This window comes from Dipodomys spectabilis, unplaced genomic scaffold, assembly GCF_019054845.1.
Source record: "Dipodomys spectabilis isolate Male_0828 unplaced genomic scaffold, ASM1905484v1 ptg000024l, whole genome shotgun sequence".
NCBI lineage: Eukaryota > Metazoa > Chordata > Mammalia > Rodentia > Heteromyidae > Dipodomys > Dipodomys spectabilis.
This window is the reverse complement of record NW_024870701.1, coordinates 5,204,901-5,231,712: the sequence shown is the minus strand read 5'-3', so window position 1 is coordinate 5,231,712 and position 26,812 is coordinate 5,204,901. Positions and strand designations below refer to the sequence as shown.

The following is a 26,812-nucleotide window of genomic DNA, read 5'->3' as shown; positions in this document are numbered from 1 at the left end:
ATGTTCTTCATACAGGTTGTCACTGGTAAGAAACCCAATGCAAAGCAAAGTACCACTTTGCTTCTAATAAATGTTGTTTTTTTCTAATACCTGACAAAATTAATGCTTCATGATACCAAACACTGCTAGTAGCAATGTCTAGAGGTTACCATGCATCATTGTTTTCATTAATAACTGCAGTGATCATGATAATAAGTCATAGGATGGGTATAAGAGTTAACCAAATTGTTGCTGTTTTGTGCCAGTCCTGAGGCTTGAATTCAAGTTGCTATTCCTGAGCCAAAACTTCACTTCCAGCTTTTTGTTAGTTAATTGGAGATAAAAGTCTCATGGACTTTCCTGTCCAGGCTGGCTTTAAACCATAATCCTCAGATCTCAGTCTCTTTAGTAAGTAGGATTATGGGCATGAGCCACCAATACCCAGCTTGGTTGAATGTTTTAAAAATGTTAGATAGTGTTATTAGCCTTAGCTCTGCTTTCCATCCAGTGGACATGGATTGGTTCCTTGGGTCTTTGGCGAAAAGGAGCCCATTCTTAGATTGTCAATGCTTATTAAATTCCCTCTTTAACCTAAAAGTAAGGCCAGATTAGTAGCATTTATATGTGAGCCTGTAACACAGACCCTATGAGTTCTTCCTGCAAACAGCAGAAATCTCACCCAGCAGGTAGAGAAAGTAGATCCTATAGCTTGTTGCTGGAGCTGGAGGTATAGGAGAGAATGTCCCACATTTCAATGGTGTGAAGTCTCCTGGGCATTGGCTTCAGTGCTGATGCTGCTCAGTAGGTTTTGGCTGGGGCCTGAGCTTCTGTAGTTCCTACAAGATCTCAGATGACATTGGCACAACTTGTCTGTGCTCTTACTTTGCACAGCAGATAAAAATATCGATTGCTCTGCCTATCAGCTCTTCCCTTACTTTCCTTCAGGGAAATGTCTCTTCCTATGTTTCAACCATGAATGTTAAGAGTGAGCTTTCAGCTTCTTCAATTCCTCTGCCTTCCAGGCCACAGTTACTTGGTCTAGAACCCAACTGGAACCTTCCTTGGCTTGTCTGGACTTGTAACCAGAGAGGTCTGTTCTCAAATCCTCTCTGTAAAGTTCTTTCTAGTCCCATTGAGGTCATTGAGCAGTGGTGAGGGACAGAGAAAGCATCCCAGTGCTCTTCAAGTCCTTGGCACCAGTTGTCTACATGTTGTGACGAAGGCTTCTAAACAGTAGTGTGACCTTAGGAATCATGTTACCAGCTCTAAAGGTCCAATATGGCTATGTAAAATGTATCAGGTGTTCATAATGTTTAGGGCTTTGTGGTTAGTCCTTGATGGTACATAAGCAACTAGCACATATTTTATTAGGATTTAGCATGTACAGTGGCTAGGGGTTGTGGAAGCTTCAGGAAGTGCAGAGGGTCCAGTCATGTAGATGGGAGCCAGGTTCAATTTTTTAGAGATAAACATTTGAGTGTGAATAGGAGTTGTGTGTGCAGACTGTAAAATTATTCCTTGCAGGAAGAACTTGTGGAGCAAAGGCAAGATGATGCTATGAAGGTGTGTTTGAGAACCTACAGCAGCCAGAGCTGGGTGCTGGTGCACACAACTGTGATCCTAGCTACTCAGAAGGTTGAGATCTGAGGATCAAGGTTTGAAGCCAGTCCAAAAAAATTTGAAAGACTCTTATTCTAATTAACTATCAAAAAAAAGTGGAGATGTGGCTCAAATGGTACAGCACCAGCCTTGAGCGGAAACAGCCAAGTAGGGCACAAGGCCCTGAGCTCAAGCCTCAGTACCAAAAAAAGGCAAAGAAAAACCACAGCCAGTTTAAAGGGGAGGCACCTAGCTTTAATAAGGCCAGTGATCAGCCCTGTGTGCATTGCTTTCTTCTCAAGTCATGTGCATTTCTAAAACAGCTAAATAAGAAATCTGAATCTTTGATTCCTATTTTCTCCCCCCGCCCCCCCCCACTCCCAGTTTACCTTGTGGCAGATTCCTACCAACAGCTCCTCCCACTTACTTCCCTTAGATAGAAAATTTGTCTTAGGAATGAAGCGAATGTTTGAAAAACAAACCTGATCTGCTTTAAATACCAGATTCTGTTTAAATAACATGGAGGTTGTGACATCCACTGACAAAGCCAGGAAGTTCAAAGGCCCACAGCTGGGCATGGTGTTGGGTTCTGCTGTTGTTGGCACTGCTGGGCCTGAGGCAGGTCTGGGAGTTTGTTACTCATGTCTGCATGTGTGAATGAGACATTCCACAGATGACAAGACTCTCTTCTTTGGGGGAAAAAAAGTATACATATGCACTCAGAAAATGCTTTTTAGTCAGACACTAGTGGCTCATGCTTGTAATCCTAGCTTCTCAGGAGGCTGAGATCTAAAGATTGTGGTTTGAAGCCAGACATCTATAAGACTCTTATCTCCAATTAACCAGTAAAGAACTGGAAGTGCAACTGTGGCTGAAGTGGTAGAGCATCAGCTTTGAGTGAAAAGCCAAACAACAGAATCAACAGTGTGAGGCCCTGAATATCAGTCTTTGTATTGACACCAAATATATATATATGTATATATGTATATATATATATATCCTATGTATACTATGTATATTAAATGTATAGTATATGTACATAAATATGTATGTATATGTATATTTAAAATCAAGAACAAAATTTAGTAATGATAGTTATTTCTTAAGTCTTTTGAAAGGTAAATTTTAAAAGCAAATTGAAATGGCAGACTTGAAATGGCAAAGTGTAACCTATTTGACTACATACTTTTTGGGAGGGTTGTGGGGCTTGAACTCAGAGCCTGAGTGCTGTCTTTGAGCCTCTTTGTGCTCAAGGCTAGTGCTCTACCACTAGTGTAACCTATTTGAGAGACTCTTACATCTGTCTCAAACAATACTGTTATGTTGATGGGGTTGGAGAACTTCACAACACTGTACTGTAAGCCCACTGCAGTAGGGTCTTTAATATCTGGAACCTGATTCTTAGCTCAGGAATGTTGGGAACTTGATTTTATCTCACTACTGGGGTGTGAGGTGTGCTCAGATGAAAGAATTGCTAGATGCAGGCAGGAGACCAGCCCACTGGTCCAGGGTGGAATGTGTGGCATCACAGTAAAAGCTTTGGAGTATGAGAACTTTGGCTTTCACTTTGAAAACTCACAGCAAGGAAAAAGGGGAGATGGTTCAAATTTGGGAGGCTCAATCACTTAAGATGTTCATGTGGAGCCTGACCCAGAGTGTAGCTAGGTGGGCCATACATGGTGAGTTTATGTCATGTGGGTTTATAGTGTAAGAGTTTATGTTAGCAATAGGTTATGGTGGCACACGCCTGAAATCTCATCTACTAGGGAGGCAGAGATAGGAAGGTCAGGGTTCAAAGCCAGCCTGGGCAGACAGCACAAAACCCTGTCTGAGAAATGAACCAAAATCAAAAGAACTGGGAGCGTGGCTCAAGTTCTGAAGTGCTCACCTCGCAAGCATGAGCCCAGGAGTTCAATTTCTAGTACCATGGGGAAAATGTTTGTTAGCCCTGAAGGTGGCAGGCGGGACCCAGAGTCAGAAATCCAGACAGTGGTCTATACCCAGATGGAGTACACTTCTGGAAAATCAGTCCTAGGACTCTGAGGTGGTCTGGAGAGCCAGGTCAGCTAGAAAGCTCCCATCCCAGGGTTTGAGACCAGAGGCAAGTGGGAAGTGCTAGACAGAGCTTTGGAGTTAGGATCAAAGCAAAGTCCTCTTCCATGGACTGGCAGGCCTTGGGAGTTGGGGAGCAGTGTGAGAAGATGGGAAGGAGAGAGCTTCTTTATGGTTCCAGCCTCAGCACTCATACTTGAGGATGCTGCCTGTACCCTAGAACTCCCTGTCCGGTGATCATTCAGGACTGTGGTTTGAATGTCCCCCTAAACGTAGTTGGAATTTAATCATCACTGTAACAGAAGTAGGAGGTAACTAGGTCCTGAGAGCTCCGTCTCCACTGCTGTTCTACCGACAGCTTGGGATGGGGTATTATGGAAGAGTGGGCTCCTTATGAGGATGAATTCAGCCCATGACCTGCATGGGCTCAGTCACTCTCCTGTCATATGAGAATATCTCCCTCAGTACTGACTCTCCAAAAAGAAGTCAGCACCTAGCCTACTGCAGGCTCCTGAGCATCCCAGAGCTCTGGCCCTTCCTGTGCTGACAGAGCCAGACTCACTGGCAGTAGTCTTGGTGCAAGAAAGCTTCAGAGTGTTTGGCCCCAGGAATCCACAATTTGAGAGGAGAAACAGACTCGTAAACAGACCTGTAATTAAGAAAAACCAAGACCCAAAATGTTGAAAACTACTACAGGAAAGAATAGGGAGAATACTGGAATATATAAACTTCCTAAATAGAAAACCAATAACTCAGCAAATAAGAGCAAGAACTAAAATGCTGGCATCCACTAAAATGCTCCTGCCTAGAAAAGGAAAACAGTCATTAGTTTGAAGAGACAGCCCACAAAATGAGAGAAATTCTTATCTTTTGTATACAGGCAGGGGTTTAAGAACCAGAATATACAGGGAACTAAAAAAATTCAACTCTCAAAGAATTAACCACCCAATTAATACATAGGCAAATGAACTGAACAGACAATTCTCAGAAGAAATAGTACAAATGGCCAATAGATGCATGAAGAAATATTCAACATTCCTAGCCATAAAGGAAATACAAATCAAAACAGCATTAAGGCTGGGTGCTGGTGGCTCACGCCTGTAATCCTAGCTACTCAGGAGGTTGAGATCTGAGGATTTCGGTTCAAAGCCAGCACAGGCAGGAAAGCCTGTGTGACTCTTATCTTCAATTAAGCACCAGAATCCAGAAGTGGTGATGTGGCTCAAGTGCTAGAGTGCTTGCCTTGAGCTGAAGAGCTGAGGGACAGTGCCCAGGCCCATAGTTCAAGCCCCACGACCAACATAAAAAACAAACAAACAACCAAACAACAACAGCAACAACAAAACCAGCATTGAGATTTCATCTCAGTCTAGTCAGAATGGCTGTCATTAAGAACAAATTCTAGTAAGATCATGGTGGGCGGGGTGCCCACAAATTACTGTTTGTAGGAATGTAAACTAATGCAACTACTATGGAAAGCAAAATGGAGGAGTCTCAAAAAAAAAAAGAACCTAAAAATAGAATTGTTACATGATCCAGTTATACCACTCTTTGGGCATATATCCAAGGGAATGTAAGTCAGAATACAATTGAGACACTGGTAGAAAGTGAGGGAAGGAAAGACACTGTATAAAAGGAAATGTACCATTACCTGATTTATGCAATTGTAATCCCTCTGTATATCACCTTTATAATAACAATAAAGTAACTAATATTTTTTTAAATAGAGACACTTGTTATGCCCATGTTCATTGTAACACTATTCACACTAGTCATGTTAGGGAAACAGCTCAGATGCCCTACTACTGACAAACTAATCACAATTGAGTACTATTCAGCTATAAAAAATAATGAAATTATATATATATATATTTTTTTTTTGTGAAATGGATAGAACTAAAGATCATCATGGTGAGGGAAGTAAGCCTGTTTAGAAAGACCAAGCTTCCACATTGTCTCTCACATGTAGATGCTAGATAGACTTAAAAGATGAACATATACATAAATGCATACACAATCACATACATGTGTGTATGTATGTTTACATTCATATACATAGGTGTTTGAAGCATCATAGTGAAATCATCTTTGAACAATTAATGTACACTTTTAAAATGGGATGACAGCAATATAAAATAAGTCTTGAGTGTGCTTTCAGTGGGAGTGGGGAAGGTTAGTGGTGAGGGTGAAATATGGTCAAAATACTTAACAGTGTGTATAAAAATAGAGTAGTGAAACCTGTTGAAATTGTTTTAGGGAACAAGGGAGGTGAGCTGGAGGCGTGGCTTAGGTTATAGAGCACCAGCCAATGAGTGAAAGCAAGCATCACATACCAATCTGAGTCCCATCATATACCAAGTCTGAGTCCTGGTCTCTACCCAAAAGAAAAAAAAAAAGGGAACAGAGGAGGGAGTTGAGGTAGAGTGGTGAAGTCTGATCAAGATGCATTGTAAATATATATAGAAAGTCTCAATGAAAACTCTGTACAACTATGTATACTAATAAAATGGTTGGGTCTTTTGTTTTAGAGAGCAAAACAAAACTGCAGTTAGCCTTGGAGCTTTCTCAGGTAGGAACCAAGTCCTGGGAAGAGAACAGGTCAAGCAACAGGTACACTTGGGAAGATTTGTGTAGCTCATTTTTTGCTACTATAACAGAATACCTGAGGCGAGCTGACTTTATAAAGAGAAGTAGTTTGTTTTGCTCAGATTTGGAGGCTCAAGGGCATGATACCAGCATTGACTCAGTTCTGGTGCTGACCTTCTTGTAAGCAGAGTCTCAAGATAGCACATGGGACCACATAGCAAGAGACAGGAAGAGCATGTCTGTGAGTCTCATCTTCCTCTTTGTGTAAAGACACTAGGGCTAAATCACAGGGCTCCATTCTGATGACCTTATCTAAGCCCAGCCCTTCTCCCCAGCCCAGCCTCTAAACACCATAGTCAGAGTGAGTTTCCACTCTCTTAGTATCATTGGTATAAGATGTCGAGGGTTATAGGAACAAATCATATTCAGTCCACAGCAGTTCCCCAGGAGGCCTCATTGCAGACCAGCACTGGCACTTAGAAGTGTTTTCCAGCAACCCTGACAGCTCATAGTGAACAGAAGTTTGTCACTTTGCGGAGACATGAATTTGAACCTCACACATGCTAAAGTCAATGTGTGGGATCTGTTCACTTGGTGAATGAGTCAGGATGGTCACCTGCCTGTCCACCGCCTCTCTGAAGGCATTGCTGCCTGCTATTTGTCTTCTTATGAAGTGCTTTATGAAGTGTGTGTATGTAAGAGAGAGAGAGGAGACAGAGAGAGAGAGAGAGAGAGAGAGAGAGAGAGAGAGAGAGAGAGAGAGGCCTCCATGGGCTGCAGATGTGGTTTAGTGGTAGAGTGCATGCATGATTCTTTGGTATTACATAAACAGAAAAAGCCAGAAGTGGCACTGTGGCTCAAGTGGTAGAGTGCTAGCCTTGAGCAAAAGAAGCTCAGGAACTGTGCCCAGTACCTGAGTTCAGGCCTCAGGACTGGGAGAGAGAGAGAGAGAGAGAGAGAGAGAGAGACAGAGACAGAGACAGAGAGAGACACAGAGAGAGACACAGAGAGAGAGAGAGAGAGAGAGACAGAGACAGAGACAGAGAGAGACAGAGGAGGACTGGGAAAGAGAGAGAGAGAGAGGAGGACTGGGAAAGAGAGAGAGAGGAGGGGGGAAGGAAGGAAGGAGGGAGGGAAGGAAGGAAGGAAGGAAGGAAATGCCTCCTTAATGGCATTTGAGTGATGGAAGGAAAAGGAAGTGGAGAAGCTTATGACACTTCTGGTTCTTAGTGAACAGATGAAAACCTGGACCTACCCAGCTCTACTGTAGCTCTGCCAGACAAACACCTCCATTGAACATGCACGATGGAAGTAAAACACACCTGCGTCACATTTTAATGTGGAGTATCTGTAACATCTCAGTGTATGTTGTAACCAGCAGCAGACCTGTTCATTGAGAAAGAAAAGTTGCAGAAGTTAAAAAAAAAAAAGTCAGCAGAAAGTCGAGAGGCTACACAAACATTTCCAGGAAGAAACAGATGGCCAAGGCACCAGCGCGGCTGCTTGGTCAACCATATTTTCAAGTAAGGGCTCGTTTGAACATTTTAAGATGTGTTTTTCTTGGCAAAAGGTGCAGTTAATAGGAATAAGCCAGCCAGCTGCCTGTCTCATGACAGACAGGATTCCTTCTGAGCTGGAAACTCAGGGAAGGACGAGCCCAGGCATGGAGTGTGGTGGAGCCAAGGGGCGCTCCTCTTCCAGAGAATGAAAGAGACCATCAGAGAAAGAGAAGAGAAGCTGAGCGAAGAAGGCCTCCAAGAACTGCTCGGAAAGGAGCAAAGGAGTTGAAGACAATGGGGAAGAAACAGAAACAGCTGCTGAGCTTCCGTCCCTGTGGGAAACCTCCACCATTCCCCTTGTGTTCTTCACAGTTGTCTTTTAAAAGACACTACACAGGTGGTGTTTTTTTTTCTAATTGTTTTGCTGATTCTCATGGGGATTTTGTGGCGGATCAGTAAAGTGAAGCAAGGAGAAAGTTTGTAAAAAAGCAAAACCAAACCAGCAAAACTTGAGGAAGTGAGACAGGTGGGTCAGCTGCAAAGGTTCCAGATCTCACATTTCTTCACTGAAGGCTCTGGAGTGCCAGATCCAGACCTCTCCTGAGTGAAAGATGATGAGTGAGGATGGGAAGCTCATCAAACATCTTCCTTCCTCTGGCCATCTCCTTGCTGCCTCCTTCCTGGCTGAGAGGCCTGAAGAGGAATCTGAGCAGCATATCAAGTCCCCGGGAGAGGGAAGGTAGCTAACTTTGTTGAAGACTTCCAGCTGGACTGATGCTCATCCCCACAGCCTGTGTCTCAGGTTCGCTCTCAGCAATACAGCTGGCATTCCTCACAGAAGCTGTATTGAACAAAAGAATTCAGAATTCTGGAATAAAGCAATAGCTTGTCTTATACAGATGTCCTACATGTGGACAAAGTCAAACCACTAGTTCACATCTACTGTTTGTGCAAGCCATTTAGAGTCACCTCTGGAATTTGGGTCCCAGCACTGTTATTCCTAACAGAATTCTTCAGGATTTCTGGCTCCAAAGTCAGGGGACTTAACGTGGTGTTTTCTTTCTCCTTTAACTTCTGATATGAGCAACTAATTAGTATGGAAGAAAGGATACAAAGTGTGGGAGATCTGGAGCAATGCGATCTAAACGCGTGAGAAATGATTGGAGGTCACCGGAATCCTGCTGCTCTGATGGCCTTTGTTGAAATTCTTTCCGCAGGTTGTCACAGCTGGGTTGTCTGTATTATTGTTTGATGTTGTCCTGACCAGTGCAACTGTGGGATGGTAAGTCTTGGGCAGAGAGAAGAGGAAGTGCAGATTCATTGTTTGAACTTCTTTGGCCTATTTGTTTTCTCACAGGTGTTGAAAAAAGAATGTGTATTCAGTGTAAGTGGCCATCTGAATTGAGGATCCTTATTAGTGACTGCTTATTTTTTAAAGTGATTCTCATTGATGTGTAAATTTATATTCAGAAGAGTATGATGTCACTTGTATACAACTCTTACCAACAATATAAAGCCCGAGGGCTGGGAAGGTGGCTCAGTGGCAGAGCGCTTGCCTTGCATGCCAGAGGCCCTGGGTTTGATTCCCTAGCACCACATAAGCAAAAACAAAAAAGCCGGAAGTGGCACTGTGGCTCAAGTGGTAGAGTGCTAGCCTTGAGCTGAAGAGCTGAGGGACGGCGCCCAGGCCCAGAGTTCAGGCCCCACGCTGGACCCAAAAAAAAAAATATATATATATATATATATGTAGCCCAATACAGATTCAATAGCACATTCTAACTAGCAACTAGTTCAGAGCATCACCAGAACACCTTTCAGCGACTTACCCACTCAAGAGTAGCCACAGTGTGAACCATCATTGGTTCATCCTGCTGTGCCTAAATGGGATTGGTTGTTCCAAGGCTTCCTGCAAAAACCATACTCCATAGATGTTCAAGTTTCTTATATACAGTGGTACATGTTTGCGTGTAAACTATACACATCTTCCTGTGTGCTTAATTTTACATCCTGATTCTAGAAAAATTATTTTCCCCATGTTTGAGTTCACAGTGATCCTGAATGGGTCTTTCCTCCTTTAAAAAAATATTTGTTTGCAAATTAGACCTGATGAATTGTCCCTTGTCACCTGCTTCACTCCAAATCATACTGCTCATGTGTGTGGCAGGCACTGCTGCCTGAGTATGCTTAGGGAAGCTACCCATCTCCAGGCCTCCCAGTGGATAATGCCCTTGGGTGCTCTCGTAGCCATGGCAACAGCACTGTTAGGTTTAAACATCAGTAAGAGGTTCCTGTGGGATAAACGCCGGGGGCAGGACTGGTGACTATGGATTACTGAGTTGGGGAGCCTGTGGGAGTGAATATCATCTTGTGTGGCCTTGGGATAGAATGGGGTCATTCAATAGAGAGATATTTACCACATGCCTGATAGGTGCCAGGAGCTGTTCTTAGATGAAAGTCAAAATTTCTGCCTCTGTGGTATCCATAGATGCTCATTTCTCTGCTGGAGGGCAAGCTCATACTTAAATCATCTGAGACTGACTGAAATAAATACTTTTGACCACAGCACTCAGCAAAAGGGATTCCTAACCTCTTTCAGGATCCATTCATGGTGGATTTCTTGCCCCAAGAAGAAAAATGAAAGGAAAAGGAAAATTAGGAAATATTTTGATACCTTCTTCCCCCTCTTCTTATCTCCTGTTCTTCCTTCTAATAATAATAGTAATAATAATAATTCTAATTATTGAACAGATATTATTGCTTCAGACATTTTTACATTAACTTATTTAAACAATTATAAATTGTAATCTCTTTTATAACAATGCTCCAGCATTTTTAAAAAGCTAAGGTTCAGAGGCATATAAGTGACTTCCAATGAGGTGACTGAACCAGGATTCAAACTCAGTCTTCCTCTATATTAAAAGCCTCATAACTTTCTAGACCCAATATGAGAAATACTAAGGATTTCCTGGCTGTAGACAGCATATGATGAGGCTAGAAGCACATAAAAGAAGCACAAGAGAAATTGGCTTATCTTCAGATTGGAGTGACAGTGTCACTTAGCTTTGCATTACCCTAACAGATGTTCGAGAAAATAAACTTATGAGAAAAAGAATGTTTATAGGCTTGTGGTTTTCAGTCCATGGTCACCTAGTCCATTGCCTTTGAGCCTGTAGGGAAGCAGATTATCATGGCAAGGAGCTTATGGTGGAGCAAGATAATTACCTTATGGTAGCATAGAAGTATAAAGATCAAGAATACCCTTCAAGGACATGCCCCAATGACCTAACTTCCTCCCACAAGGCCCTGCCTCTTAAAGGTTCAGCTACCTTCCATTCATGCCATGGATGAGTGTTCAAACCTGTAACACCTTTAAGAGACAGTTATACAAACCACTGCAGTGAAAAATCTATAAAAAAGCATTCAGATGATTTGACAGCAAATAGAAAAAGAGTTCCCCAGGACAAGACAGTGCTAATCCCTGTTTAGGGGCTGACCTGGCCAACTAAGAATATCTAGTGGAACAATTTTAGGATGAAATTTCATCCACAGATTTTTAATACTGTAGCTGTGATTCTTGACAGGTATTGAGTGACTGTTGCATGCAGCACATGTGGAAGTCATTAAATAAGCAGAAGTTACCATCCAACTGTCAAGAGGTTTCCAGGGGAAAAGAAAATCAGAAACATATTGGGCTAGATGGATAGGATAGCAGTTGTTAGAATGCCCAGTGAATATGAAGACTGAAGGTGAAAGATACTGGTTGGGATTGTTTGGTAGATGGGTCTTGAAGCTGGCTTGAAATTGGACCAGACAGAGGGACTTAGCTAGTCTCTCTTACCCAGGAAACATGGCAGAAAAGAGAATCAATGGACTGTGAGCCAGGCAATGAATCCCAAGCTTCTTCCTTCTATCATGAGAAATAATGGCACAAATGATGGAAAAAGGATGTCTCAAAACTCAACTGCCAAGAAACATTTTCTTCTGGTACATTCTTGGTACTCCTCCAAATTTTTCTATATGTAACATTCATGGTAAAGTCTAAATTCTTTATACTATTTTCTTACATATGTGCTTTCATTAACTGTATCTTTATAAATGTGTATGTCAGTATTGGGGGTTGGACTCAGGGCCTGAGCACTGTCTCTCAGCCACACCTCCATTTTCAGCATTTTGCTGGTTCATTGGAGAAAAGAATTGCTCTCAGATTATCTGCCTGGGCTGGCTTCAAACCTCGATTCTCAGCTCAGCCTCCTGAGTAGCTAGGATCATACGCATGAGTCACTAGTACCTGGCAATCATCAATCATATTTTGTACATGATTTCAAAATACATGAAAGAAACCTAGGTATTGAGCTGAGCATGAGAAAAGTAAAAGTGTGACAGCTTTCTGGTGCTAAGTCAGAGTGCTGACTGTAAGAGGCTGAGTCTCCAGGCTGCTTAATATCCTTTTGACCTAAGGGTATGCCTCAAACCAAAAGGAAAGGAAGGCTGTGTGTACCCAAATCAAGGAAGCATGTGTGATTATTGCAGAAGGAACCCTGACTTTGGAATTTCCTGGTTTTTTTCAGAACTTTTGAGGTTAAGGATGGTATGTTTTCAGCTTCAAAGAATTTTCCAACCACAAAGTGAACCACCAGAAGGGATGTGTCAGACCATAATTCTAATTTCTGTCTTGCACAGAGCTGGTTTCTTGGCTTCTACACTGGGCACAGTTCAAGTGTGGCTAGGTGACCAGTTCTCAGGTCCTGGATGGGGTGGCTTGTCTTTGTCTCATGGGAGTTGATACTGACCAGAAGTCAGGGCAGAGACTGCAGGCCTAATTTTTCTTTTGGGTGTTTTTTGTTGGTGGGATGTTTTTGTTTTTATTTATTTGTTTTTTTTAAGGGCTGCTGTGTTTTCCTGAACAAATTACTATTGTGTTTTGCATTTCAAAGTTTACTTGAGTTCCCAGCATGTAGAAAAAGAAGGACTTCCTATTATAAGTCCACATTATCAGATCCTTGCAAATATGGACAAGCTGATGCTGAGCCTGCAGCTGCTGGAATGGACAGAAGCTGCCCTCTGAGGTGGTACTGTCTGATTCAGCACAGTCTCCACTTCTCCTGGGCCACTCCTGGGCAGGCTCCAACCAGTGGACTGACTCCCACTGATGATGTATATTTATTGATTCCATGGAAATGCTGGGCTAGGCACTAAAGCCACAGGGCCTGGCGTCCATGAGGCTTGCAAGTACATGTCTTTGCCATCATCTTAGTTGGGCCTCACAGAGTAGGTTATATCTGAAGTCGGGCTTCTCACATTACTTATCTGGGGTCAGATAATTCTTTGCCTCATTAGGATGTCAAGTAGCCAACTTGAACACATTAGATGCTAGTTGTCCTAGAAAATGTCTCTAAGATACAGCCAGGGGTCCCTTGGAAGGCAAAAATCACTGATCTTGAAGTTCAGAGCAGTGAATGGGGAAAATGCCATTTGAACTTTCAGCAAGATCCTTAAGAATTTGTTCATCTCCTGATCCAAGTTTTGGATCTGCTCAGGAATCCAGTTCTCCTCAAGGCCCCTCCTAGACACTCTGCCCTGGCTCTAAAATGCTGGTGACAATGAGTGACAGCTGTGTGGGTGGGCTCTTCTGCTCCCAGCTGCGCTGCTCAAGCGTAAGGACCAGGTTCACTCAGCTTTCCATCCTCAGTCTAGTACCATATACTCACTGAATGTACAGTGCATGGCTGGCCTCCAAGTATTCTATCCGAGAACGTTACCTACAAGAGAATCCAGGGGCTGAGAAGTTGGTTCAGTGGTAGAGTGCTTGCCTTGCATGCCTGAGGCCCTGGGTTTGATTCCTCAGCACCACATAAGCAAAAGGAAAAAAGCCGGAAGTGGTGCTGTGGCTCAAGTGGTAGAATGCTAGCCTTGAGCTGAGGAGCTGAGGGACAGCGCCCAGGCCCAGAGTTCAGGCCCCACAACCGGACCCAAAAATAGATAAATAAATAAATAAATAAAAAGAGGATCCAATGTTGGTTGGACGTTTCAAACTTATTTGAATTAAAAGCATTTGAAATTGAATTTTTAATTAAAAGCCACAGTTCTTGACCAGTTATCTTGTTTTCCATTATGAATACAATCTGTTTCAAACTCAGTGGCTTAAATATGCAACTATATGCTTAATTATTTAATTGTAAACGAACATTTTCATATGGACACTGATATCTTAAAATTTCAGCAAAGGAAGCTTTCCAGTGTCAAAAAGAGAAAATTTCTGACCTGTGTGCAGTGTCCTTGGGAAGTAGAATTAGTTGTGCTTCTTTTCTGAATTCCCTCTTATAGACCGGGGCCATCCCCCTTCTCTTTGGAATGGTTTGGGTATAAGATGAGAAAGGAAAAACTGAAACACATGTTTGTTCCATGGTCAGCTTTTTTTCCCCCCCATCATTCACTGAGCCTGCCATTGGCCACAGATTGCCAGCCATGAGGACTACTGGAACTCTGTCCCAGCACAGACATGGCCAGCACAGAGAGTCTTCAGAAAATGATCTTAAGTCACTGACTACAGATAACTTGCCCTTTGATTTCAAGAGCCTTCACGGGGATTGCCGAAATTTATGCATAGGGAGAATGAATTTGGGGGCAAAGAAAGAACTTCCTTAACACCCCCCCTGCCCCCGCAAGTACCTTTAGTTTCTAAAATGGATCCATTTTTCCATTTTAATTAAAAATTTGAATCTTTCTTTTCTTTCTTTCTCTTCCCTCCCTCCGTCCCTCCCTTTCTTCCTTCCTCCCTCCCTTCCTCCCTCCCTCCCTCTCTCTCTCCCTCCCTCCTTCCTTCCCTCCCTCTCTCCCTTCCTTTCTCTTTTCCTTCCTCCCTTCCTTCCTCCCTCCCTCCCTCCCTCTCTCCCTTCCTTTGTGTGACAGTATTGGGGCTTGAACTTAGGAGTCTTGAATTCTCTTTTTCACTAAAGGCTTGCACTCTATGACTTGAGCCACACCTCCATTTCTGGCTATTTTTTCTCCCTGGTTAATTGGAGATAAGAATCTCACAGATGTTTGTGCCTAAGCTGGTTTTGAACCATGATACTCAGATGTCAGCTTCCTGAGTAGCTAGGATTACAGGCGAGAATCACTACCACCCAGCTGAAAATTCCTTTTTTAAATGCTAAGCAGGGCCTTTTTGCTCATGACCTTTAAAGTTCTGTCATAATTAATCAGACTTTGAGTTGTCGCTCAATAAGTATATAGGACCGGGGGCAGATACATTTTGGTGATAAAGAGGAAAAAAGAGCAAAGTGGTTTAAATATGGGTTTGAGATAGGGAACACATTTAACAATTCAGTCATCCACTATGTAAATATTTATTGGGTTCCACAGTAGGTTCTGGGTCTATACCCAGGAAAAGGATCTAGTCTCCATCAAATGAGCTGGGTGCTGGTGGCTTAATCCTAGCTACTCAGAAGTATGAGATCTGAGGATCCCAATTCAAAGCCAGCCTGAGCAGAGAAGTCTGTGAGAGTGTTCTATCCAATTAACCACTAAAAAGCCAGAAGTGGAGCTGTGGCTCAAGTGGTAGAGCAAAATTTTTGCTCAAGTGGTCTTGAGCAAAAATGCCCAAGGAAATTGCCCAGACCTGAGTTCAATCCCCAGGTCCAACACAAATAACCATAATGACAGATATAAGACTGAAGTGAGGCCTTTGATCCCTTATAGAAGATAAAGGGGCTGGAGAGGTGCTGGAATAACTCTAGAGAGGAGAAGTTTGTGATGGGTTATTTCCGGCCTAGATGCTCTGCATTCAATATTTATGTCTTAGCTACATGAAGTGTGTTCACGTCAGGAATGTTGGGGATTATAAAAATGTGCACACAGTTTATTCAAGCTCTGACTTAAATCTTTGTAATGCCATTAAGATTTCTGGACTCCATGTCAGTTTCTCCTGCTGTTTAGAAAACAACATCAAAGTTCACCTCCTGGCTCTCTCCACGTCCAATGAAGCAAGGTCTGTTTTCATTTTAGCCATCCCTAAGTTCCTTGGGTGTCTCTTAAAGTGACTCTGTTAAAGATGATTGTAAGATTGTTACCCACTATGCTTGTTCTGACACTGAAATAGCAGGTGGCAGAGGACCACTTTGCTGGTCTTCCCTCTGTGAAGGCAGATTAGTTGGAAATGTACAAAACTGCTGAGCCCCCTTTATATTTGCAGAAATAAATGTTTTTAGAACAGAGCCATGTGCCTTAGTATGGGGTCACAGTGACCTTGTGCTCTGCACAGGGACTTAAGAGGACATGTCTGTTCTGTAAGCAACATTGGTAAATGAGGGAGCAGTAATCTCCAAAGGAAAGAACAGGGTTTTTGTTTTTTTGTTTTCTGTTTTGTTTTGTTTTTTTGTCAGTTGTGGGGCTTGAACTCTGGGCCAGGGTGCTGTATCTGAGCTCTTCAGCTCAAGGTGCTCTACCACTATGAGTCACAGCGCCACTTCAGTTTTCTGGTGGTTAATTAGAGATAAGAGTCTCATGGAATTTGCTGCCTGGGCTGGCTTTGAACCATGAACCTCAGATCTCAGCCTCTTGAGTAGCTAGGATTATAGGTGTAAGCCACTGGCACCTGGCAGAACAGATCCTTTGAGGAGAGACTTTGAAGACAAAGTTCTGGCTTTCGTATCTCTTCTTTAAACTGAAGTGACAACAGAGCTACTAAACTTCTAGGGTCCTGAACAAAGGGACAGGAGGTCCCAATTTCATACAGAGGTTGTATTTCAAGATTTGGAACTTTTTACAGTAGCTTCCCAAAACAATCCTATACATGATGACTACAGATTAGGAAGCTCTCCAGTGTACTTAGTTCATCATGTAGATACTGTTTCCACCCACATCATTTTGAGGTAGATAGATAGGATGGATCAATTCTTCTTGAGATTTTTTTTTTTTTTTGTCAGTCGTGGGGCTTGAACTCTGGGCCTGGGCGTTGTCCCTCAGCTCTTCAGCTCAAGGCAAATGCTCTACCACTTGAGCCATAACACCACTTCTGGTTTTCTGGTGGTTTATTGGAGAAAGAGTCTCATGGACTTTCCTGCCCCGGCTGGCTTTGAACCATCATCTTCAGATCTCAGCTTCCTGAGTAGCTAGGATTACAGAGCCACCAGCCCCCGGCTTCTTCTCGAGATTTATAATATGGTTTCTATAGGAGAGAGGAGAGTACATGCCTAATTGGATTTTGAGATGTTCAGTGTTCATTTCTTTCACCACTCCCTTCCTTTCCATCACCGTTGTTAGCTTGGTGGAGGAATCCCTCATGTCCCTCCCTCAGGCTCTAGCTCCTTCACCAATACTCATTAGCTCACACCCAGAAATGAGATCATGTTGGCTAAGGGAATTTTCTCAGTCTCTAGGGTGATGATGGAGCAGGTTTGTTTTCTTGCACCCCAGAAGGCATAATTCAGACGTACAGGCAAAGCTGTAAGGAAGAGGGAAAAAGAACATTGTCTCAGTCCAGTGCCCAAATCCAGCCTGGTGACTCTTATAGGAAGAGGCAGAGGGTGAGTAGCCAACCTGCCATGAAGGCCAGTGAGTTCAGATTGCTCTGGGAATGCAGTTGGTAAGGAGAGCCTTGCATTTGATAGATAATACACTATAGGCCACACACATGGGTGGTTGGCTTTGGATTATTTGTAAGCCTTAGAGATGGTTAGATGCTGTCAGCTCCCAATAACACATAGAAGTTCAAATAACCAATAACTTGACCCCAGAACTTGAACTCAGGTCTTCCTGATTCTAAAGTTGATTTTTTAAAAAATATTCGCACACATAGTCAATTCATTCTTTAGTGGGAAATGATACCCGTTACCTATATGGCAGGGTGACATTTTCAACTGGGATTGTAATGTGAACAAGCCTGTGTGTGTTTGTTTGACACCCTGTCTGTGTTCTAGAAATACAAAGGCTCTATGATCCAAATGTATGGTCCAGGTATAAGAGCAAATAGAACTGGGCGTTGGGTGGGTACCTGGAAGGGAAGTGGGGGAAAGGGTCTAGTTGAAAGGGTTGTTGACGTCTCTGAAAAAAGAACCTTTCACCCTTAGGAGCCTACTGTCATAATCCCTCAGTGATGGTCCAGCCCACCCCAGTGCCCAGACATCAGACTGTCTACTGAGCAGTTCATACTAGACAATGGAAAGACCTTTGGATGCATTAAATCTTAGGCATGTTAAAATAACGCGTCTTTTCCCCCTTCATTCTCTCCACTTGTCCACTACTTCATTTTCAACCACATACCCGATTTCTTTCTGTGCTGGCAGGAAATTCATGATTCCCCATTTGTCTGTTCACCTTGAAATATTAGTGTAAGTTAAACAGCAAAGTTCAGAGTTGTCACCTTAGCAATTAGAAGGTTATGAATCACTATGCAATTTCATACCTATCGACCCTGCTTAGCGTCAGTCACCCCAGGGGCCTGTGGGAAGCCAGACTCCCGGGCCTCCTCCTGCCCTGATTCCCCAGAGCTTCATCTGGTCAGGATAGGCAGACGAATCACCTTCCTCCCTGGAGAAAGGTTTGAAGCCAGTCTTCTGGCCCCGGATCTCCCCCAGATGGCTTCTGGGTTTCACCTGGTACCAGGGCAGACTGGGCTGGTTGTGAGCATGTTCATGACTGAGTGAGATCAGCTGTATGTCCTGTTGTATGTGGGTGCCAGACAGCTTGAGTGGTCTCCAGGGCATTGGAGAACTGACCTCCTGCTCTTCTTTGCAGCCTCCTGCTCGGTGGACTTGGAGAAGCTTTGCTGGTTTTCTCAGAGCGAAAGGGCTCCTGATGAAGATGCAAGACAGTGAGTTCTCAGCCAGAGTCCACCATGCTCTGGCATGGTGTTAGAATGCCAGAACAACGCAAGCACTGTGAAACCACAGAAGGATCTGTAGGTGGAGCCCTCCTCTGTGACTAGTGCCTTCACCAAGCTGAACTCGGTGGTAGCTAATGATGCAAAGGGCTCACTGACTCTTCCTGCTTCAAGGAGAATTTTCTGGAAGCCTACTGCAGAAGAATGGTCTATGTGACATCTTCCTAAGTCTCCAGTTGAGGTAGCTCTCAACTCTGCTGCACCCAGTTCTACAGACACAGCAAGTACAGGATTGCACCTCGAAGGCTCTGCTCTTGGAGTTCACTGTGTTGTGCTGTGCTGAGTCTTTTCTGGGACCATCCTTGCCTTGCTCTTCTCTGGCCTGCCTACAGCCCATTATCTTGCCGTCTAACCTGCATGTAGAATTGCAGCGTTGTGCTGCTGAGGGCCTCTATCTGCAGCTGAGCAGGAGTTGGGGCTGACTGGGAGTTCTGGATCAAGCAAGAAGTCAGCAAGAACACTTCAAACTCCAAAGCAAGTGGTGGCCTTTTGTGGTTTACATTGCTATTTATTTCCTGCATTTAACCTTCTCTTGACTCCTGTAAACTTGTCGGGATATATTGAATTTCTGCAAACTCTTAAGCTAGTAACTAAATGATTACAAGAAGGTTGTACAGTACTGATGGATGGCTGGTAAACAATACACAAACATTTAACATTCCTTAATTTAAAAAAACCACTTTTTTCTCTTAGGTCTCAGACATGGTTTTAAGTCATTGGATACTGAGGTATATTTTTAAGGCCAGATTAAAAATTAGATTTAGCCTGGCACTGGTGGCTTACCCTTGTAATCCTAGTGACTCAGGAGGCTGAGATCTGAGGATTCTGGTTCAAAGCCAGCCCTAACAGGAAAGTCTGTGAGACTCTTTAACTCCAATTAACCACTAAAAGCCAGAAGTGGAGCTGTGGCAGGGTGGCAGAATGCTAGCCATAAGTGAAAGGAACAGTGCTCAATCCTTGAGTTCATGCCCCAGTACTATCACACAAAAAGGATTATTTTGGTTTTAGAGAAGAAATAAACTTACATTAAACTTGCATGAAATGGTTACTTGAATCTGAACCCACCAATCATGAGCTAGTGGCTCATACCTGATAATCCTAGCTACTCAGGAGGATGAGATCTGAGGATTGTGGTTTGAAACCAGCCTGGACAGGGATGTCTCTGAGATTCTTTTTTTATTGTGATAATACCATACAGAGGAGTTACAATTACATGGGCAAGATAACGAGTACATTTCTTATCAAGCATTGTTGCCTCCTCTTTGTTTCCCCTTCCCATCCCTTCCCACCCTCCCCCCGCCACCAAAGTTGTAAAGTTCATTTTTCGACATAACGACTTGTACTTCTCATTGTTGCAATGGGTCCACCTGTATCCCTAGTTAAACGATTTGTTTTAGCCCTTCCCCTCCACAAATTATACCGACATAAAATATAGTGAAAGCAGGGGTTATACCATGGGGGAGGGACATACAAAGCAACATAGAAATCATCTTATATATGCGTTAGAAACAATTGAAAAAACGATGGTTAGATGGCACGAAGTAGGTGGCAATACCTTAACTGTATGCGTGTTGTCAGGCCCAAGGGCCTCTTCCATCCTTGTCAAGAAGTGCTAACCTTCTCTCCTTTCATACAACACGGCTCTGAGATTCTTATCTCCACATCAACTACCAAAAAAGCCAGAATTGGAGCTGTGGCTGAAATGGTAGAGCACTAATAACCTTGAGCAAAAAAGCTCAGGGACAGCACTCAGATCCTGAGTTCAAACCCCAGAACTGGCACAAAAGAAATAAAGGAAAGGAAAGGGAAAAGAAAGGAATGACTCCCTCAAAATATTTCTTTTCATAGTAAGTTTTCCAAAGACTTCACTGCTCTGCCAAGTGCCAGAGAGCCAATGCTGGGGATGGGTCTCAAGGCCTTATACTTGCTCATCAAGCGCTTTGCGGCTTGAGCACACTCCCAAGTCCTTTTGTTTTTAGTTTGTTTTACAGACACAGTTTTTTGTTCTCTCTTAAAAAAACGTTATTAAAAACGTTATTGTAGAGTTGATATACAGAGGAGTTAAAGTTACATGAATCAGGTCATGAGTAATGAATGCAGTGCTTTTTGAACTATGTCTCCCCTTCTGACGCTCTCTGGTGGTTTTTCCCTCCTATCTCCACTTCCGTCCCGACCTACAAGATATCCAGTTCACTGTTCATATTTGTTCACCCTTGTTCTACCTTTTTATGTGCCCTCCCTTACCCTAACAAACAAACAAACACAAACAGCAACAAAATATCTCTTCTTTCCTTTTCTTGGAGTTCATTTAATAGACTATTATTTTATATGATCATATGCACATAGGAGCTTTTGTCAACTATTCCTATGCATATCCTCCTTGGTCTCAGTGAGTGAATGTCTAGAGTCCTATATAAATGATCATGTCTCAGTATGTATGCATATAACTATACAGATATAACTATACCTATATCTATCTGTTTTAATCATTCAGTGTGTTTACTTGTAGATTTATAGTCAGACATAGTCTTTCCTGAACCTCCCACATAGCTGGGATTACAGGTGTAATGTGTACCACCACACCCTTTCCTGTCTAGCAACTATGCCCTTGACCGTGGCCAGCCCTGTGAAGAATGTTAGTAGTTATTATTGCTGCACTTTTTTTTCCCTAACTTATTGCAACGTGGAAAAGAAAATGAAGAGAAATAGGTTAGTATATTTGGAACTTGAGTACCTTAATTTCCTTTCCTTGATTTTTCCAAAGCCTCATTTCAGGTAAAAATGTTGTCATTTGCAACTTGCTTTTGTTCTTCCTCTGGAATGATAAACTCTTACAGCCTGAAGGCCAAAAAGGAGGTGCGAGTTTAGTTTTCTCCTTCTTCTGCTCCCACAGAACTCTGTCTATACCACTGGGACCAGTTCTCTTCCCCTGGCAGCAAGTGGAATTGGCAAATGCCATCTTATGCTTGCCCTTTGCAGTGCCATTTTAGCACGTGGAGTGGTCTCAGCCTGGATAGAACCACCTAGTTACCCCAAGCTCATTTCCATTTCTAGCAGGACTGATCTTAAAAACTTCTGGAAAGTTTTGGACTTTTTTTTTTCTCTCTTAAGGATCTCTGGCAAGTGCCTGTCTGGTTTTGTTTGTTTTGTCTTTGAATTGCATTCCAGAGTTGGTTGTTTTTAAAATCTCCAGTCTTTTCTTACTTTGACACCAGTAAGAGGTGTCAAGAACAGAGGGTGTTACATCACTTCACCATCCTGATTCCTTCAGTTTCCATCTGTTTCCTGAGCTTTTTCTTCAAGCTGTCACCTCTGTCCTGTATGCCCATGTTTACTAGCTCAGATCTGAATGCATGGTTGGCTCAAAAGCCTGTGAAACCAGGGGGCTCCCCAGATCACCAAGTTTCTCCCCCCCCCCCCCCCCCCCACCAGTTCTCATCCACTGGGGCTGTCCCCGCTTGGAATCTGCAATCTTCTTCCATCCTGTTTAAGCCCTGGTTCAAAGCCAGGGTGTTTGGGGATTTTTATTTGTACAAATAGTACAGTTCCTGTCAAGAGAGGCAAGTGTGATTGTCTATTACTTCAATTTTCTATGGATAGAAAGAAAAATAAACTATTTTCTTGGTAATTTGCCTTCATTTTTTTTCCCTCTCTCCCACCCTAGCAAGGAAGGATTGAAGAAAACGTTATTGATGACTTTGAGCAGGGAGTTCTTGTGGCTGTTTGCTGTTGTTGCTGTTCTGGTACTGGGGCTTGAACTCAGAACCTTGGCTCTGTCCCTTAGCACACTCTACCCCTTGGGCTCTAGCTCCAGTTTGGACTTTTTGTCAGTTAATTGGAGATAAGAATCTCACAGACTTTTTATTCTTTAGATGGCTTCGAATGGCAATCCTCAGATCTCAGCCTTCTGAGTAGCTAAGGTTAAAGGTGTGAGCCAGGGTTACCCAGCTGAGTTCTTATGTCTTAAATTCAGCCTAGGCATTTCCTTTGACTATATCCAGACCTTTTAGCTCTCTGCTGGCTAGAGGGCAGCTGATTATATTTCTCTAGCTGCTTGCTGCCCTTCAGTACTCAATTACAACTGGGCCAAATTTAGTTGTGCTCTGTGAGGAGATACCAAAATTAAATGTGAAATATCTCAACTAGCTCATAAAAATTTCTATGACAGCTGGGCATTGATGGCTGTAATCCTAGCTACTTAGGTGGCTGAGATCGGAGGATCAAGCCTGTAATCCTAGCTATTTAGGTGGCTGAGACTGGAGGATCAAGGTTTGAGGCCAGCCTGAGCAGAATAGTCTGTGAGGCTTTTTTTTTTTCTTTTCCTACAGGAAGAGAAGTTTATTTACTAAACTGCTACCCTTACCCTGCAGGGTGGAGAGGAATGGCCAAAAAGTCCATGAGACTTTTATTGCCAAGTAATGTCCCTCCCCGCCCCCCCCCAAAAAAAAGCTAAAAGTTGAGCTGTGGCTCAGGGACAGCACCTAGTCCCTGAGTTCAAGCCCCAGCATCAACATACACATGCAAAAAAAAATTCTATTACATAAAAATTCTCAGAGTGAGGGAAGGGGTGGCAAATGTACTCTTTATGCGACTTATGTAACTGCATTCCCTCTGTGCATCACCTTTATAATAACAATAAACCATTTTAAGTTCTCTAATTATTACATTAGTATATCTTATATCTCAAAAACAAAGAAAACATGAAACCTATATTTTATATTTTGCTTTCTTTTTTTGTGTACCTGTTGCTAACGAGCACTTTAACTCAGAACCTTATGCTTTTGTTTAGCTTTTTTGCTCAAAGCTTGTGTTCTACCATTTGGGCCACACCTCTGCTGCTAGCATTTTGCTAGTTAATTGGAGAGAACTGTCTCAAGGACTTTTCTTTCCAGGCTGCCTTCAAATCTCCATAATCAGGTCACAGCCCCCCCTCCCCCATAGCTAGGATTATGGGTGTGTGGCCGCTGGAAAATGTTAATTTGCTGATTTAACTCAGCCACTTGGGGTACCATCCCAATACTGACTCTTGTCAAAGTTTTGCAGGTGACATTTTCTTCATTATCTAAGATTAGGAAGATTTTTCTAAGGCCACCCACTTGGGACATAAACCTCAGTCTTTCAAAACTCATTCTCCCTCAACATTCTGTTGAGGAGAAATGAAACTCCAACCCTAAATTTTCAGGGGTTTCTCCCAGCAGCACTGAGGGGTGGAGACTAGCTGCAGGTCATGCTCCCTCCCTCCCTCTACCCAAGGGCAGGGTCTGGTGCCTGCTTTCTGTCTTTCCAGTGTCCCGCTTCCTCCCTAGCCACCGCCCTCAGCTCACATCTGAGATGTCCTTTGAATGGAGCTGGAGTAGCCAAAAACACCCAAGGATGGGATTGCTCTCCCCTAAGCCAGTAATGTCTCCAGAACAACCAGCTACCACGTGCTGAATTCTCAGCACCTGGTTTTCTCAGTCTGTCAGGTGTCCCTAAGAAGGTTGAAGGAGAGGCTGTGGACTCAGGAGCCTAGGAGACACCCTTTTCTTCTCTAGGTCTTTGGGGCCATGAAATGGAGTATTCGCCCATCTGCCTGGAGATGAGAAGGTAAGACATAATACGGTGAGTGTCCAGTTACCCTGGGACCATGGCATCTCTACTGAGCACTTGTCTTAGACTTGGACAGAGGGCCAAGTGGTTGGGACTCGGGGTAACTTTATGGTCCTTTGATTCTTGGTCTAGGGAGAGCGGTCAACAGGATGAGGCTCTATGTTTCTCAGCTCTACACAGAGCCCCTGGCTTCCGACTGTCCCTGGAGACAGGGAGGCTCTGGTGGCTGGTCTCCAAGGCTGCCCCACCCTGCTGGCCCTGTGTCATCCCTGTTACTTTCTCTTGGACTGGCTCTGTGACTTACTGTGGTCCATAGGATGTGGAGTAAAATGATGCTGTATGACTTCCAATGCCAGATCAAAAGCCCTGGAGCATCCTCCTTGGTCTAGAACAAACTCTGGAGCCATAGCTGCCGCTAGAGAGACCAGGTACTGAGCTTCCTTGAATGGACTCTGAGCAAGCTCTGCCTCACCATCTGTCCTGCATCCTCTGGACCAGCTTCTCCACCAGCTGAATACCAGCAAGTGGCCCCAGTCATTGCTGTCTAAGGTACAAAGATCTCTACCCAAGCAGTGACTGAAGATATTTCCAAGCACAAAATCGTAAGATATTGTGCAATTATACTACTAAGTTTGGAAACAGTCTGTCATACAATAGTAGAAAATACAATAGTGAACCCCATGTGCTGCTCCATACCTGTAGTTCCAGCTACAAAGGAGGAGGTAGAGAAACAAGAGGAGAAGGAGGAAGGAAAAAAGGAACGGGAGAGAAGAAGAAAATACCCACTTTGGAAGATGTTGGGACAAATGGACCAGTGTGGGCCCCCTGAGCCGTTTTCCTGAACACGCTGTGATTCCAAGAGCCCCACCCTTGGTTCTAGGACCGCCAGGCCAGATATTGCACCCACAAGCAAACCTCACAGGCTTTCAGGCTGGCCTAGGGCCCCCAATTACAGAGCAGAATCTGCAGTCCTGCCTCTGTGTGAGTGGAACTATTCAGTTATTCATAAGATACTGGGAACCTACTATGTCCCAAGCTTTGTTTTAGGATCTGGGAATATGACCGCGAACAAGGTAAGTCCTCCTGGAACTTACTTCTAGTTGTGGGGACAGAGTGGAAGGGCAAGGGAAGGATTTCACTGCAACACTGTTAAGGAATTAGAGCAAGGGCCAGAAGTGGTGGTACTCCTCTATAATCCCAGCCCCTTGGGTGGTGGAAACAGGATTGTAGTCAATAGGCCAGCACTAGGCAAAAATCACAAGACCCTCGTAAAAAAAAAAATAAAAGCAGGAAATGGCACTGTGGCTCAAGTGGTAGAGCACTAGCCTTGAGCCCAAAAGCTCAGGGACAGCACCTAGGCCCTGAGTTTAAGCCCCACGAATGAAAAAGAAAAATTAAAATCATTAGCAGATAAAAAAAAAAACAAGGATAAAGTGTAGCTAGGACATCCAAACCATGGGAAAAGGTAAAGGAAGCAGATCAGGCTGAAAGAAAAGCAAAAGCAAAAGTACAGGGGCTATGGTTCAAGGCCTTGAGTTCAATCCTTAGTACCACAGAAAATAAAAGCAGCAAAGATCTGGGGATCTGATAAAAGTTGGAGAATTTCTCTTGGAATGTTATTGGACCTCTGCAGACCTTGAGAGTTCACGTACAGAATGGCTGAGGTGTGTGACCCAGTTGAGCCGCCTTACCCCCTCCTCACCACGGCTGAAAGGAGGCAGATTAATCAGGTGACAAGTAGGCCAGGTGCTGCCCATTGGCTGCCCATGGGAGATCTGCACGTGCCTTGCTCTTCCTGTGATAAAGGGGCCTCAGTTGAGCAGGCTGGAGCTCATGGTTAGTCACCAGAAGCACCTTAGGAAATGCAGAGAGGGGGAAGACCCTCTCTGGCGGGAGAATCTGTCCTGAGCCTCATTTTTGCGTTGGAGACAGACCCAGAGGAGGTGAGTAATTCCGGAAGGTCCAGTTTAGTCAGAGGTGTATGCGGTTTTGGAGGGGGGCCAGCCCTGCACTTCTTAAATCCCACAGCATCCGCCTTCCCTGTACAAGGAGTCAGAGGTGGGAAGGAAGTCAGGTCACACTCAAGCTGTGAGGCTAGAAGGGCTGAGGGGCAGGCCGGGCAAGCTTTGACTATAAGAATGAGGAGGTGTCGCCTGGCAGGTGTCGTCTATGGGTTATGTGTCCTGCCCTTCCTGACCCTGACAACTCTGAGCTCCAGAGAGGACAGGAAACCTCCCCAAGATCACCCACCCATTAGCCAAGACTGCAGAGTTGCTCTCAGAACCTGTTCACTGTGTTGTCTTTTCATGTAACCAGTTTGTTTCCGGATCCCCCCCCCCCCCCCCCAGGGTAGCTGGGTTCTAAATAAACCAGGAGACTCAGCCCCTCACCCTGGACTTTGAAGGCCTGCCTGCAGGGTCTCTGAACCAGCAGCCCAACTTGGGGGAAGGCCACTCTATTCCCCCAGCTCATTCTGGAAACATTTCTGATATGGAAATATCTCTGCTCCCCTTGAATGGCGAGGCTCTGTGATCCTGCTCAGAGCTGATTTGGGTCGGGGGACTGACTAGCAGAGGGTTACTGAAACATTGGCACACACTTCTTCCCGGTTCACTGGGGATCAGCCAGG

General features: G+C 43.8%; 1 protein-coding gene and 1 non-coding gene across 3 annotated transcripts in view; one reads left to right on the top strand and one right to left on the bottom strand.

The window, feature by feature from the left end:
- The window catches only part of Tmem241 (transmembrane protein 241), a 120,494-nt gene extending 101,066 nt beyond the window's left edge, over nucleotides 1-19,428 (top strand). The window contains exons 14-15 of one of the 2 annotated variants that reach the window (XM_042675167.1): nucleotides 8,933-8,997; nucleotides 18,450-19,428. In XM_042675167.1, the coding sequence (XP_042531101.1) occupies nucleotides 8,933-8,997; nucleotides 18,450-18,510 (126 nt within the window). In that variant the 3' untranslated portion in view covers nucleotides 18,511-19,428. The remainder of the gene's footprint in view (nucleotides 1-8,932; nucleotides 8,998-18,449) is intronic. The other variant, XM_042675168.1, reaches the window with a different exon arrangement.
- Nucleotides 19,429-20,109: 681 nt separating this feature from the next.
- On the bottom strand, nucleotides 20,110-20,233 carry LOC122104476. The gene has a single exon (XR_006146938.1). It is a non-coding gene; the product is annotated as a U6atac minor spliceosomal RNA (small nuclear RNA).
- Nucleotides 20,234-26,812: the final 6,579 nt, after the last annotated feature.